Source organism: Chlorocebus sabaeus, chromosome 20 (assembly GCF_047675955.1).
Source record: "Chlorocebus sabaeus isolate Y175 chromosome 20, mChlSab1.0.hap1, whole genome shotgun sequence".
Classification (NCBI taxonomy): domain Eukaryota; kingdom Metazoa; phylum Chordata; class Mammalia; order Primates; family Cercopithecidae; genus Chlorocebus; species Chlorocebus sabaeus.
In genome coordinates, this window is record NC_132923.1 from 92,174,354 (window position 1) to 92,190,360 (window position 16,007).

General features: G+C 47.9%; 1 protein-coding gene and 1 non-coding gene across 3 annotated transcripts in view; one reads left to right on the top strand and one right to left on the bottom strand.

Annotated features, from left to right (window-relative positions):
* KIF2C (kinesin family member 2C) overlaps positions 1-7,074 on the bottom strand; it is a 28,092-nt gene extending 21,018 nt beyond the window's left edge. For both annotated transcript variants that reach the window (XM_007978999.3, XM_007978998.3), the window contains exons 1-2: positions 6,877-7,074; positions 5,864-5,958 (exon numbers count right to left, since the gene is read on the bottom strand). In XM_007978999.3, the coding sequence (XP_007977190.1) occupies positions 5,864-5,958; positions 6,877-6,946 (165 nt within the window). In that variant the 5' untranslated portion in view covers positions 6,947-7,074. The remainder of the gene's footprint in view (positions 1-5,863; positions 5,959-6,876) is intronic.
* Positions 7,075-14,837: 7,763 nt separating this feature from the next.
* LOC119626543 (U5 spliceosomal RNA) lies at positions 14,838-14,953 on the top strand. The gene has a single exon (XR_005242695.2). It is a non-coding gene; the product is annotated as a U5 spliceosomal RNA (small nuclear RNA).
* Positions 14,954-16,007: the final 1,054 nt, after the last annotated feature.

Sequence of the window (16,007 nt, forward strand, 5' to 3'; positions counted from 1 at the left end):
AAGGAGCAAGTAAAAGTTTCAATGAAACAACATTGTTCAATCCAAATACATTTCTTTTTTCTTTTCTTTTTTTCTGAGACAGAGTATCGCTCTGTCACCCAGGCTGGAGGGCAGTGGCATGATTTCGGTTCAACGCAACCTCCGCCTCCTGGGTCCAAGCAATTCTCCTGCCTTAGCCTCCCGAGTAGCTGGGACTATAGGCGTGTGCCACCAAGCCCAGATAATTTTTGTAGTTTTAGTAGAGACCGGGTTTCACCATGTTGGCCAGGATGGTCTCAACCTCCTGGCCTCAGGTGATCTCCCCACCTCGGCCTCCTAAAGTGCTGGGATTACAGGTGTGAGACACTGTGCCTGGTCCCCCCAGGCTGAGGTGGGAGAATCGCTGGAATCCAGGAGGTGGAGGTTGCATTGAGTTGAGATTGTGCCACTGCCCTCCAGCCTGGGCGACAGAGTGAGACTCTGTCTCAAAAAAACACAAACACATTAAAAAAAAAAAAAAAAAAAAAAAAAAAAGTCGATAGACAGGGCTACCCCTAAATTCAAACTTTACCAGCTTTAAGTTCCACTAAGTATGAATAGCTATAAAACAAATAGTTACTCCTTAATAATGGTTTACCATCTAGATGGATATGGGTTTCTGATTTCCAAGCCAATGGTAGACGTCAGTGATGAGAATGAGGTGAAGAGGAGGGCAGACAGGCAGGCAAACTGTTGGGTACTCCACAGCAGATCTAGGCCACTTGGCTCCCCTGCTGTTTTGCTAGGCAGTGAGGTCCTGCTGGGCACAGCCCCCTAAGCACCTCTTGCTGGCTGACACGGAGGAGGAAACAAGTTCTAACTGTCTGGTGAGAGTCCAGTGGAGGCCCTTTAGGATCTTATGGGCAGGGGCAAGTTCCCGACAGCTGCTACCTAACCCTAAGACTACCTACATTTTCTTCTGGGCCCAGAAACTTCTTCCCCAGTTATGGCTTCCTGCCCATGCCTTACCTATTTCCTGTTGATGCCTGCAATGAGGTCACAATTCTAAGTTTACATCATCAGAGTCCTGCAATCCTCCAGGAACAACTCAAACTTCACCAGGATAACTTTACAACAGGTTCAGACATATCAAATTTGTCCCAACTTGTTATTTGTATTTTAAAATGTGACAGAGCTGAAGCATGTACTCCAGGGTGAGGGCTTTACCGCCTAGATACGAAACCTGCAGTTATTAGCTGCCTATTCAAGCATTTGTTAGGCACCACGAAGACAGCAGCCTGCAGGGGGAAAGTAGTCAAAGATGAATTACGACATATGTAGGCTGGGCACAGTGGCTCACGCCTGTAATCCCAGCACTTTTGGAGGCTGAGGCGGGCAGATCACCTGAGGTTGGGAGTTCGAAACCAGCCTCACCAACATGGAAAAACCCCGTCTCTACTAAAATTACAAAATTAGCCAGCTGTGGCGCACGCCTGTAATCCCAGCTACTCAGGAGGCTGAGACAGAAGAATCGCTTGAACCCGGGAGGCGGAGGCTGCAGTGAGCCGTGATAGCGCCATTGCACTCCAGAGCAACAAAAGCAAAGCTGTCTCAAAAAAAAAAAGCCAGGCACGGTGGCTCATGCTCATAATCCCAGCACTTTGGGAGGCCGAGGCAGGTGGATCACGAGGTCAGGAGATCAAGACCATCCTGGCTAACACAGTGAAACCCCGTCTCTACTAAAAATACAAAAAATTAGCCAGGTGTGGTGGCAGGCGCCTGTAGTCCCAGCTACTCGGGAGGCTGAGGCAGGAGAATAGCGTGAACTTGGGAGGCAGAGCATGCAGTGAGCCAAGATCGCGCCACTGCGCTCTAGCCTGGGCAACAAAGCGAGACTCCACCTCATTAAAAAAAAAAAAAAGGGATAGAATCACTAAACGCAAAAGCTGGCAAGCACTTCAGTAATCACACTTCTATCCACATTTCTGGGACAGCCACAGACTATTGGTACACATCTCCCCCATTTCCAACCCCTAAACTACAGAGAGCATAAACAACAAAGAAAACCAGTTTTTTGTTTTTTTTGTTTTTTGAAACAGAGTTTCACTCTTAGCACCCATGCTGGAATGCAGTGGCGTGATCTCAGCTCACTGCAACCTCCACCTCCCGGGTTCAAGTGATCATCCTGCCTCAGCCTCCCGAGTAGCTGGGATTATAGGCATGCGGCACTATGCCCAGCTAATTTTGTATTTTTAGTAGAGACGGGATTTCACCACGTTGGCCAGGCTGGTCTTGCGCTCCTGACCTCAGGTGATCCATCCGCCTCGGCCTCCCAAAGTGCTGGGATTACAGGCGTGAATCACTGTGTCCAGCTTTTTTTAGACGGAATCTCACTCTGTTACCCAGGCTGCTGGAGTGCAATAGCGCAATCTCAGCTTGCTGCAACCTCCACCTCCCGGGTTCAAGCGATTCTTCTGCCTCAGCCTCCTGAGTAGCTGGGACTACAGGTGCCTACCACCATGCCCGGCTAATTTTTTTGATTTTTAGTAGAGACGCAGTTTCACCGTATTGGCCAGGTTGGTCTTGAATTCCTGACCTCGTGATCCGCCCACCTCAGCCTCCCAAAGTGCTGGGATTACAGGCATGAGCCACTGCACCCCACAAAAAACAGAGTTTTAAGCCTTGCTCTGACAATCAGCTGGTTCTCATGTTGATAATTCAGGGTGAACATCCCAGGAGAAAGGAATAAGCGTGTAAGGGCAGCAGGGAATTAGGCACAGTCACAGAGCAGTAAACCATCTCATTTGCCAGGTGATAGGATATGTGGAAGAAGAGTGTGTGGTACAAAGAAAAAGGGTGATTGGAATCAGAGCTCAAGCCAGGCGCGGTGGCTCACGCCTGTAATCCCAGCACTTTAGGAGGCCAAGACGGCCAGATCACTTGAGGTCAGGAGTTTGAGACCAGCCTGGTTAACATGGTGAAACCCTGTCTCTACTAAAAATACAAAAACTAGATGGGTGTGGTGGCAGGTGCCTGTAATCCCAGCTTCTTGGGAGACTAAGGCAGGAGAATCGCTTGAACCTGGGGGATGGAGGTTGTAGTGATTGGCTCACTGAGGGAGATCGTACCACTGCACTCCAGCCTGGTGACAGAGTGAGACTTCGTCTCAAAAGAAAAAAAAATCAGAGCTTGAAAAGGCCTGAATGTACCATTAAGAAGTTTGGATCTTATTCCAAAAGCAGTATTTGATCTGAGGTAAGACAAGGGATATATTTCTGAACAAACAACAAAAACAAAAAACGAATCACAAAGGACTGATAATAGCTGGCTGAAAGGAATTTTAGGAACCTCTTGATTCTTTAGCGGCAGATAATGGAAAGTATTCAATCCTTTTATTTCTCAAATATACCACCTAAATATCTACGTACTATGCTAAGCAAACTTTTTACATGTTTTATCTTTTTTACTCATTTTTTTTTGAGACAGGGTCTCACTCTGTCACGCAGGCTGGAGTGTTGTGGCTCACTGTAGCCTTGAACTCCTGGGCTCAAGCAATCCTCCTGTCTTAGCCTCTGGAGTAGCTGGGACCACAGGCGCAAGCCACTATGACTAGCTAATTGTTTTTTATTTTTAGTAGAGATGAGGTCTTGCTGTATTTGCCCAGGCTGGGCTCAAACTCTTGGCTTCAAGAGGTCCCCCTGCCTCAGCCTCCCAAAGTGCTGAGATTACAGGTACTGTGCCCAGCTACATGTATTATTTTATTACGCTCCATGGAAGAGGGTCCAAGAGTCTGTCTCCTTCACCTCTGTATCCCTAGCACCCCATAAGTGTCCAGCATTTTGGAAGCAGTCCAAAATATCTGCTGAGTAAATCCTCACAACAACCCTGTGAGGTAGACATTATCATCATCCTCACTTTATAGATGGGGAAACTAAACTTCGAAGAGGGGCAGAAACATGCCCAAGAACACAAAGCAGTGGCAGAGCCAGACTAGAATCCAGGTTTTCATACTCCTGGCCCAGTGACCTTTTCACTACACCACAATGCCGCTAGAACAGAAGTGTCTTAGTCACGGTGCTCTCCTCAAAATCCCCACTGCCTACAGAAGAAAACCTAACCAGCTCAGTGCCAGACATGAAGACCTTTGTCTCCTTTTTCAGCTGTTTTGCTGCTGCCAAGCATCCTGGGCCCTGCACTGCTTGTGGCCGGCTTCTTCATGGTCCCTATGTGTGCCATCTTGCTGCTTCAGCTAAGCCTTCACACTCCACTCTCCAAGCCCAGCCCATTCTCAGAAAGTTTCCACCTCTGAGCTGCTCTAGCAATGCTCATCTGGGCCATTCGTCACAAGTTGCCTTTTGTTATTTGGTGATTCAGAAACGTATTTTTGTCTCCTCAACCAGGTTATTGATTTCATTCACCTAAGTGATATCACAGATAGTGTACATGCAGAACCTAGCTTGGGCAAGCAAAGTTTTCTAAAACCTAAAATTTTGTGCAGTTTGCTTTTTCTTTTTTTTTTGAGATGGAGTTTCACTCTGTTGCCCAGGCTGGAATGCAGTGGCGTGATCTCAGCTCACTGCAACCTCTGCTTCCCGAGTTCAAGTGATTCTCCTGCCCCAGCCTCCCAAGTAGCTGGGATTACAGCCCTGTGCCACCATGCCCAGCTAATTTTTGTATTTTTAGTAGACATGGGGGTTTCACTGTGTTGGCCAGGCTGGTCTCAAACTCCTGATCTCAAGTGATCCGCCCACCTCGGCCTCCCAAAGTGCTGGGATTACAGGTGTGAGCCACCATACCAGGCTACAGTTTGCAGTTTGCTTTCTACAGACATACTAGAAAACGATTGATTGCTTCAATTTAGAATGGACCAGACTAAATAAAATCCCAATGCATCTGGAAGGGGACCATTCTTTTGACAAGTCCTTATTCTGTCACCCAGGAGGCTGGAGAGCAGTGGCACAATTTCAGCTCACTGAAACCTGTGCTTTCCCAGACTCAAGCAATTCTCCAGCCTCAGCCTCCAGAGTAGCTGGGACCACAGGCATGCACCACCATGCCCGGCTAATGTTTTTTTGTATTTTTTGTAGAAATGCGGTTTTGCCATGTTGCCCAGCCTGGTCTTGAACTCCTCAGCTCAAAGCGATCTGCCCGCCTGGACCTGCCAAAGTGCTGGGATTATAGATGTGAGCCACTGTGCCCAGCCAAGAAGACCAATTATTTTTTTTGAGGAAAGTTCTCACTCTGTCGTCCAGGTCAGAGTGCAGTGGCTCGATCATGGTTCACTGCAGCCTCAACCTCCCAGGCTAAATCGATCCTCCCACCTCAGCTTTCCGAGTAGCTGGAACCACAGACGCAACCAACCACACCCTGCTAATTTTTTATTTTTTGTAGAGACAAGGTCTCAACATTTTTCCCAGGCTGGTTTCGAACTCCTGGGCTCAAGCAATCCTCCAGATGAGGCCTCTCAAAGTGCCGGGATTACAGGCAAGAGCCACCGCACCCAGCCAATTTTTTTTTTTTTTTTTTTTTTTGAGTCAGATTCTCACTCTGTCGCTCAGGCTGGAGTGCAGTGGCACAGTTTCGGCTCACTGCAACCTCCGCCTCCTGGGTTCAAGCAATTTTCCTGCCTCAGACTCCCGAATAGCTGGGATTACAGGCTAGCACCACCATGACCCGCTAATTTTTGTATTTTCAGTAGAGACAGGTTTCGCCATGTTGGCCAGGATGGTCTCGAACCCCTGACCTCAGATGATCCACTCGCCTCAGCCTCCCAAAGTGCTAGGATTACAGGCATGAGTGAGAAGAGCACAGCATCAGAAACTAGGCTCTCACAGATTCCACTTCTGCACAGATCCTTTATGTAGGAAGGCATTAAATGTGGTAGAGGAATTCTCATAGAACCTACCTCTTTGCCCTTTGTGGCACCTCCTTCTGCCCATTCCACTGAAACACAGGATTTCTCCAAGTTCACAGTCCTTACATTGGCACTGTGAATTAAACCTATAAAGTATGAAAAAACCAGAGTTACCCTCTCTTTCCTGAGAGCTTCACTTTTAGGATTCCACAGAGATTCCCAAAGTGGAGTTAACCTGAAGGAACAGGCAGCTGCCTTTAAAAAACAAACAAACAAAACTAAGAGAAATAAATCTCCTGAGCTTCACCTTTAGAATATCCACAGTGAGGTGGGTAGGGGACAGGTTTTTAAATTGAGCTGCATGGGATAGGGATTCACCCCTACTCAAAAGAGAGCCTACAAAAAAAAAGAGAGCGGGAGCCTACAGAAGAGAACACACAAAAGTATGTTTGAGCAGAGGATTCCCTAAAGCCCTTAGATGAACTTTTCCTCAACATAGCATTAAGGATCTGGCCCTCTTGGGGTTTTCCTAACTCACTTCTGGCGGTCATATCTGTCCATTTCCCTAATGACACGGGTGTTAGACGTGCCAGAAGTGCGGTAGCTGCTTAAGCAAAAGAGAGAACGACTACAAGCTGCTCAAGAGCAGGGATCTTGTCTGTCCCGTTAACCCTAAGTCCCAGTGCCTGACATACTGCAACTGTGCAATATTATTCCAGAGTAGAGGGGCCAGGAGACAGAGGTCCCCATAAGAGCAGGGCATTTTCCGGGGAGAATTTTGGAAGGGAAGTGAATTTAGAAGCCCCAACTTCCCTGGGTCTACCAGCCTTGGAGAAGGTCCGCCCACTCCCGGAGGACAGCGAAAGGGACCCACGTCCGGCGCAGACTCTCACCCCTGTGTAGGGAAGAATGACTGCCAGTGCAGAGACCAGGAGTTAGTGCGTGTGAAAAGGAGGGAGGGAGAGAAAGAGAGTGAGAGCCCATTTGTGTGTCTGGGGAGGGGCAGTAATTTCAGTCGTCTCACCGCTCACGAGTCCCCTTGACCTAGGGACCCCGCTCCTCACCATTACTGCGTTGGATCTTGATGGCGAGACCGGGAAACAGGCGGGCCTGAAGCGACGAGTCCATGGCCATTCGGAGGGTCAGCAAGGAAAAGAAACGCGCAATGCCAAGAAACCTCAATTCCGCTAACCCTAGGAAGTCTTAACGCCGCGTAAACCGCCGCAGTTTAAATCCCGCGCGCAAGCGTCCTTAAAACGTCATCCCGCTGTCCCCGCCCTCGCTTCCGCCGGTCAGCGGCGCCCTGCGGAGCCTTGGGGGATACGCAGTTCCGAATCGTCTTCCGACGCCCGGCACCGCCCATGCGTCTGGCCACACCCCCGAGCGCTGTGCCTCCTGGGAACTTTGGCGCTCCGCGGGGTCTGGGGCTCCCGCTTCTTGGTATTGTGTTTGGTCATCTTGTACAGCCGGGTTCCCGAAAACTGGGAAACTTCGGTATGTATTTCAGAGTGAGGGCTCTGGAATCCTACAGATATGGGTTCGAATCCTAGCTTCTTCAGTTGCTAGTTCAATGACCTCGAGCAAATTGGAGACTTGGCCGGGCGTGGTGGCTCACTCCTGTAATCCCTACACTTAGGAAGGCAGAGGTGGGAGTGATCGCTCGAGATCAGAAGTTCGAGACCAGCCAGGGCAACGTAGCCAAGACCCTGTTCTCTAAGCAAAATAAAACCACAGGTTAGAAACTTGACTTAGTTTTTCTTATTGCACAGTGGAGAAGCATGTTTCCTCATTCAAGGAGTTACGTATAAATTTCCAGGAAGACACGATTCACCAGATATTTATTGAGTGAATGTCTACCACGTGCTAGGCATGGTACTAGGAAATGGAGATAATAGTAGTCAACTAGACACACAGTTCCTGTCCTCTTTTTTTTTTTTTAATTAGAGACAGTGTTCTTGCTGTGTTGCCCAGGCTAGTCTTGAATTCCTGGGCTCAAAGATCCTCCCTCCTTCGCCCCCCAAACTGCTAGGATTACATATGTGAACCACGAATTCCAGCCTCCTGTTCTTGACGATCTGCCTGCCTCAGCCTCCCAAAGTGCTGGGATTACAGGTGTGAACCACTGTGCCTGACCAGGAAAGGTCTTGTTTGAAGAACTGATGGCTGGAAGGCAGTGGGGGAGAGGAACATCAGAAGAAGTTGAAGAGGTGGGCAGGGGCAAAATTATTGAGCATCTTGTGGCCTGTAGTAGTAATTTTGGCTTTTATGCTAATAAGAAGTCATTGAAAAGTTTTAAGCAGGGGACTAAGAAGATCTGATTTACATTTTACTTTTTTTTTTTCTTTTGAGACAGAATTTCACTCTTGTTTCCCAGGCTGGAGTGCAGTGGCGTGATCTCGGCTCACCTCGACCTCCACTTCCCGGGTTCAAGCAATTCTCCTGCCTCAGCCTCCAAAGTAGCTGGGATTACAGGGATGCGCCACCATGCCTGGCTAATTTGGTATCTTTAGTAGAGATGGGGTTTCACCGTGTTGGTCAAGCTGGTCTTGAACTCCCGACCTCAGGTGATCCACCCACCTCTGCCTCCCAAAGTGCTGGGATTACAGGTGTGAGCCACCGTGCCCAGCCTACATTTTACTTTTATGTCAGTCAAACTTGCTGTTGTGTGGAGAGTAGAGTTGAAAGGGGCAAGACAGAGTGCAGAGAGCACTTAGTAGGCAAGAGATTATGCTGGCATAGGCCAGGGTAGTGATACTGGATTGGAAGTTCGGCTGAGAGAATTGATTCAAGATACCCCATGTTTGGGAAGTGAAGTGAATGGATTTTGCTGATGGATGTGAATGACAGGGGTGGTCATGGATGACTCCTGGTTTCTGGCTAGAGCACCTGGCTGGATGATGGACCATATACTGAAAAGGGAGAGTGGGATTGTGAAGGAATGAGTTGGGGGTTAAGTCCAGGGTTTCATTTTGTTCATTTTGAATTTGAGATGTCTACAGGACATCTGAGTGTAGGTGTCAACTAAGCAGTTGGATGTACAAACTGGGAGCTAAGGTAGAGGTCAAAGTGAGAGATTGAGATTTGGCAGTCTGCGTTATGTAGATGATATTTGGAGTCATGAGCTGAATACTATCTAGGAAAAGAGCATAGATGGAGATGAGAAGAACATGTATACTTAAGCCGTGGGACTTGCCAATATTTTGAGGTAGGGCAGGGGAGGAGGAGCCAGCAAAGGAGATGGGATTAGGGTGGTTTGAAGGGATGAAGAAAACAAAAGAGTTGGGGGCAGTTCCTTAGAAGTCAACCGATGGAATGAAGAAGGTGAAAGTAACTCTGGAGAGCTACTCAGAGGCCAAATAAGATGAGGACATTTTAGTATCCTTTGGATTTATTAGCACCTAAGTCATTGCTGACCTTTTGCAGTCTTGGTGAACTATTGAGGGTGAGAACCAGACTAGAGAGACAAGAATAGATGGAATATTGTTTAGGGATATGCTGTGGTTTGAATGAGTCCCCCAAATTTCATGTGCTGGAAACTTAATCCCCCAATTCATATATTGATGGCATTTGGAGGTGGGGCCTTTGGGAGGTAATTAGGGTTAATAAAGTCATCAGGATGGGGCCCCACGATGGAATGGTAGCTTTATAAGAAGAAGAGGGACTTGAGCTGACATGCTCTTGCCCTGTCATGATGTTACACTGTCTGCCATGTTATAATGTAGCAAAAAGGCCCTCACAAGATCCAAGCACCATGCTCTTAGACTTCTCAGCCTCCAGAACCACGGATGAAATAAATTTATGTTCATTATAAATTACCCAGTCTCCAGTATTTTGTTGTAGCAACAGAAAATGGACTAAGCTGGATGCAGTGGCTCATACCTGTAATCCCAGCACTTTGGGAGGCCAAGACAGGCAGATTGCTTGAGCTCAGCAGATCCAGACCACCATGGGTGACACAGTGAGACCCCTATCTCTGCAAAAAATACAAAAATTAGCTGGGTGTCGTGGCACGTGCCTGTAGTCCCAGCTACTCAGGAGGCTGAGGTGGGAGGATCACCTGAGCCTGGGGAGTTCGAGGCCACAGTGTGCTGTGATCGTGCAACTGCACTTCAGCCTGGGGAACAGAACGAGACCCTGTTTCAAACAAAAAAAAGAAGGTGGGCCAGCCGTGGTGATTCACACCTGTAATCCCAGCACTTGGGGAGGCTGAGGCAAGAGAATCACTTGAGGCCAGGAGTTCAAGACCAGTCTGGCCAACATAGCGAGACCCTATCTCTACTAAAAATACAAAAATTAGCTGGGTGTGATGGCACACGTCTGTAATCCCAGCTACTCAGGAGGTTGAGGCACAGGAATCGCTTGAACCCAGAAGGCGGGAGTTGCCAGTTGCAGTGAGCTGAGATTGCACCACTGCACTACAGGCTGGGCGACAGAGACTCTATCCCAAAAACAAAACAAAACAAAAAAACAGAAAAAAGGCCGGGCGCGGTGGCTCACGCCTGTAATCCCAGCACTTTGGGAGGCTGAGGCGGGTGGATCCCGAGGTCAGGAGATCCTGGCTAACACAGTGAAACCCCGTCTGTAATAAAAATCCAAAAATTAGCCGGGTGTGGTGGCACATGCCTATAGTCCCAGCTACTTGGGGACTGAGGCAGGAGAATTGCTTGAACCTGGGAGGGGGAGGGTGCAGTGAACTGAGATTGCGCCACTGCACTCCAGCCTGGGCGACAGAGTGAGACTCTGTCTCAAAAGAAAAAGAAGGTGGCCAGGAGCCAGTTGTGGGGAGCCTGTGACTGCAGCCAGAGTGGAAGAGGGTCAGATACCCTGACATGCGGGGGAGGCTGAGGGAGAGCTCTTTAGTGGTGCTCACCATTGACCCTTCCTCCACATGCCACTCTTACCCCTCAAGGCCCTTGTGGGTCATTAACTGCCCCATTGCCACTATGAGGCAGAAAACCAGCAGCACTGTCTCAGCGCCCTAGCCTGGCCAGGTAGGAACAGACCTGACTTTAAACATAATCCAGTACCTCCTCCTATACTATGTATCCTGGGTTCTGGGCTATAGTTTTCCCCTGTCACAATCACTGATGCCCCCAAGGTGATGTGAAGTCAAAGGGGGACACATTTGCAATAATAGGAAAACGACAAACTGAGAAACTAATTTTTTTTTTTTTTTTTTGGGACAGAGTCTCGTTCTGTCACCCAGGCTGGAGTGCAGTGGCGTGATCTCAGCTCACTGCAAGCTCTGCCTCCCAGGTTCAAATGATTCTCCTGCCTCAGCCTCCCAAAATGCTGGGATTTTTGTTTTTGTTTTTTTTTGAGGCGGAGTGTTTTTTTGAGCTGGAGTGCAGTGATACGATCTTGGCTCACTGCAACCTCCGCCTGCTGGGTTCAAGCGTTTCTCTTGCCTCAGAATCCTGAGTAGCTGGGACTATAGGTGCCCACCACCACACCTGGCTAATTTTTTTTTTTTTTTTTTTTTTTTTGAGATAGAGTCTTGCTCTGTCGCTCAGGATGGAGTGCAGTGGTGCAAACTCGGCTCACTGCAAGCTCCGCCTCCCAGGTTCACACCATTCTCCTGCCTCAGCCTCCCGAGTAGCTGGGACTACAGGTGCCCACCATCACACTTGGCTAATTTTTTTTTGTATTTTTTAGTAGAGACGGGTTTTCACCGTGTTAGCCAGGATGGTCTCGATCTCCTGACCTCATGATCCGCCTGCCTTGGCCTCCCAAAGTGCTGGGATTACAGATATGAGCCACTGTGCCCGGCCTAATTTTTGTATTTTCAGTAGAGATGGGGTTTTGCCATGTTGGCCAGGCCTGTCTCAATATCCTGACCTCAGGTGATCCGCCTGCCTCAGCCTCCCAAAATGCTGGGATTACAGGCCTGAGTCACCACATCTGGCCAGAAACTGGTATTACAGGAAGCAGAATTAATAGATCTGACAGTCTGAAATAAGCATAATGGGCTGGGCATGGTGGCTCATGCCTGTAATCCCAGCACTTTGGGAGGCTGAGGCAGGCAGGTCACTTGATCTGGCCAACGTTGCGAAATCCCGTCTCTACTAAAAATGCAAAAAATTAGCCGGGCGTGGTGGCGGGCGGGCGCCTAATAGTCCCAGCTACTTGAGAGAGACTGAGGCAGGAGGATGGCGTGAACCCGGTAGGCAGAGCTTGCAGTGAGCCGAGATCGCGCCACTGCACTCCAGCCTGGGCAACTGAGCGAGACGGTGTCTCAAAAAAAAAAAAAATCTGGTGGAGTTTGTAGTCCCCATCTCACTTGACCATTCATTTGACATAGGTGACCAGTACTTTCTTTTTTTCTTTATTTTTTTTTTAGTAGTCCCAGCTACTCGGAAGGCTGAGGCGGGAGAATGGCCTAAACCCGGGAGGTGGAGCTTGCAGTGAGCTGAGATCCAGCCACTGCACTCCAGCCTGGGCGACAGAGCGAGACTCTGTCTCAAAAAAAAAAAAGAGAGTCTTCTGCCTCAGCTTCCTGAGTGTCTGGGACTACAGGCGCACGCCACCATGCCTGCCTAAGTTTTGTACTTTTAGTAGAGGTGGGGTTTCACCATATTGACCAGGCCGGTCTGGAACTCCTGACCTGGTGATCCGCCTGCCTCGTCCTCCCAAAGTGCTGAGATTACAGGCGTGAACCACCACACCCAGGCTTTTTTTTTTTTTTTTTTTTTTTTTTTTTTGAGACAGAGTCATATTCTGTCGCCCAGGCTGGAGTGTGGCGGCACGATCTTGGCTGATTGCAACCTCTGCCTTTTGAGTTCAAGGGATTCTCCTGCCTCAGCCTCCCGAGTAGCTGGGATTACACACGCCCGCTACCACGCCCGGGTAATTTTTGTAGTTTTAGTAGAGATGGAGTTTCACCATTTTGGCCAGGCTAGTCTCGAACTCCGGACCTCAGGTGATCTGCCTGCCTTGGCCTCCCAAAGTGCTGGGATTTTAGGCACCTGGCCTGACCAGCCCCTTCTTGCAACTTTTTTTTTTTTTTTTTTTTTGAGATGGAGTCTCGCTCTGTCACCCAGCCACAACGCCCGGCTAATTTTTTGTATTTTTAGTAGAGACGGGGTTTCACTGTGTTAGCCAGGATGGTCTTGATCTCCTGACCTTGTGATCCGCCCACCTCAGCCTCCCAAAGTGCTGGGATTACAGGCGTGAGCCACCGCATCTGGCCCCTTCTTGCAACTTCTTTCTGCCCTTGGTTTGTGCGCTGGTTTCCCTCCTGCCTTCCTCTTCTCCTTCACATGCTCCTTCTGCTGCACCTCTTCTTTATGTCCCTTTTCTCTTGGACCTAGCCTAGATTTTTTTCTTTCCTTCCTGAGTCATCTGGTCTGGAGTGGGGTCTCATAATTTGCATTTCTAAGAAGTACCCAGGTGCAATAGGTGTCTTTGCTAGGGATCCCTGAACAAAGTGCCACAAAACCGGTGGCTTACACGACAGAAACTTGTTGTCTTGCAGTTCTAGAGCCCTCATCTTAATATATTACATCTGCAATGATCCTTTTCCAAACAAAGTCACATTCTGAGGTGATGGGAATTAGGACTTCAATATATGAATTTTGGGGGTGGGGTGGAGGTGGGGGACACAATTCACCTGTAACAGGAACTGATGCTGATGATGCTTTAAAACACTAATCTGGTCAGGCGCAATGAGTGGCTCACGCCTGTAATCCCAGCACTTTGGGAGGCTGAGGCATGAGGATCACTTGAGCTCAGGAGTTCTAGAGCAGCCTGGGCCACACAGCAAAAACTTGTCCATATAAAAAATACAAAAATTAGCTGGGCGTGAAGACACATACCTGTAGTCCTAGCTAGTTGGGAGACTGAGGTGGGAGGATCACCTGAACCTGAGCCTGGAGATCGAGGCTGTGGTGAGCCATGATCCCACCACTGCCATCCAACCTGGGTGACAGAGTGAGACCCTGTCTCCAAAAAAAAACCACACCAAACAAACAAAAAAAGCACTAATCTGATCATATTCTCCTTTAAAGCTTTTCAGTGACTCCTCATTGTCCTTAAGGTAAATCCAAGTTAGCTTGGTATGGAAGGTCCATCAAGATGTGGTCCCTGTCATTTAGCCACTTGCCCTGTCACCACTTGGCTCACACTGCTTAGGGTGTCCCTCTGCCTAGAATGTTATCACCACCCTACTTCTTTGGATCCTTTCATGCTTGGCACGTGTCACTCACTGAACATTCTATTATCAGCGCTCATCACACGTGCCTGTCTCCTAGCACAGGATTTCCTAGTACTCAATAAATTTTTGGTAAATGACTGTGTGAACACAATTATTTTAAGGCTCTTTTTTTTTTTTTTTTTTTTTTTACTTTAAGTGCCAATTATAAAATAAGGTCACTTTTTTTTTTGACAGAGTTTCGCTCTTGTTGCCCAAGCTGGAGTGCAGTGGTGCAACCTCGGTTCACTGCAACCTTCACCCCCTGGGTTCAAGCAATATCTCCTGCCTCAGCCTCCCAAGTAGCTGGGATTGCAGTCATGCACCACCACGCCCGGCTCATTTTGTACTTATTTTTTTTTTTTTTTTTTTTTTTTTTTTTTTTTTTTAGTAGAGACGGGGTTTCTCCATGTCAGTCAGGCCGGTCCTGTGCTCCCGACCTCAGGTGATCCGCCCAAAATAGTCACTTTCTAGTTAGACCAGGTATCTATAGTTCTGAAAATCTGGCTTCTGCTCTGTCCCCTGGTGGTGGCCCAACGCCTAGAAAAAGTAACGAACTATTTAGGGTATTTCTGGAAACCGGGGGGGGGGGGGGGGGGGGGGGGGTGGTGACTCAGCGTCATTTACATACCCACAATGCATTGCACACAGAACACGTCCTACTTTAGAAGGAGATTCTCCCTTTTTTCCCCTTTTTCCTTTATCATAAAAACGAAGCTCCTTTCACACAATTGTCTGAGATAAAAACAGAAGTCGCTAGCTCCTTTGGGTTAATAGTAACCATTGCTAATCTAGTAGTGACCGTCACCCGAGGACTGTGTGCAACAATGGCCGGGTATACTCTGGTTTCTCTTCAAATCGTATAAATCTTTCGCCTTTTACTAAAGATTTCCGTGGAGAGGAACAATTCCGAGTCTTAAACTAATTTTTTGAGGTCCCACGTTTGTGGGACTAACTAAGAATGTTCAAAAGTCAGACAAAGACCTATTTGTATACTATAACATTCTTGAACCTGTTTACTCGTTGTTGTGTATGAAGTGGCATTTCGTTTTTTCATTAACGTTAGACCGTAGTGTTATTCGAGGTGTCACTTATTTTTTTGTAAATGTAGTTTTACTCTTATTATCTAGGGTGGAGAACAGTGACTAATCTCTGCCTCCTGGATTAAAGAGATTTTCCTTCCTTAGTATCCTTACCACATTGGCCAGGCTTGGCCTCCCAAAGTGCTAGGATTACAAGCAGGAGCCACCTTGCCAAGATTTAGTGTTTTTGTTTTGTTTTGTTTTTAATTAATTCTAGAAACAGGGTCTCACTGTGTCATTCAGTCTGGAGTGCAGTGGCACGATCATAGCTCACTGCAGCCTTAGAACTCCTGGCCTCAACTGATTCAAGCACCTCGGCCTCCCGTGAGCCACTGCTTCCCGCTTGGCCAGTTTAGTTTTTAAAGGTTTTTTATTTAAAAAAATTTTTTAAAAAAGTTATGATCACTTTAGCCCAGTGGTTCCTAGATTTTTGGATTTCCCAATTATTAAAATTTCCAGAAAAATTCCGGGGTACTATTTTTTACCATTATACAAAAGAAAACATTTCAAGACTAAAAACTAAAACCAAATGACAAAAAAAAAGAAAGAAAAAGAAAAAAAAAAGACTAAAAACTGAAAATGACTTGATCGCAACGTAAAGGACAGGAAATCCAGCCTGACACGGTGGCTCACACCTGTAATCCCAGCACTTTGGGAGGCCAAGGCGGGTGGATCACTTGAGGTTAGGAGTTCAAGACCAGCCTGGCCAACATGGTGATACCCCGTCTCTACTAAAAATACAAAAGTTAGCTGGGCGTGGGCACGGTGGCAGGCGCCTGTAATCCCAGCTACTAGGGAGGCTGAAGCAGAATAATCGCTTGAACCCGGGAGGCGGAGGTTGCAGTGCGCTGAGATTGCGACATTGCACTCCAGCCTGGGCGACAGAGAGACTCTGTCAAAAAAGTAAAATAGGCCGGGCGCGGTG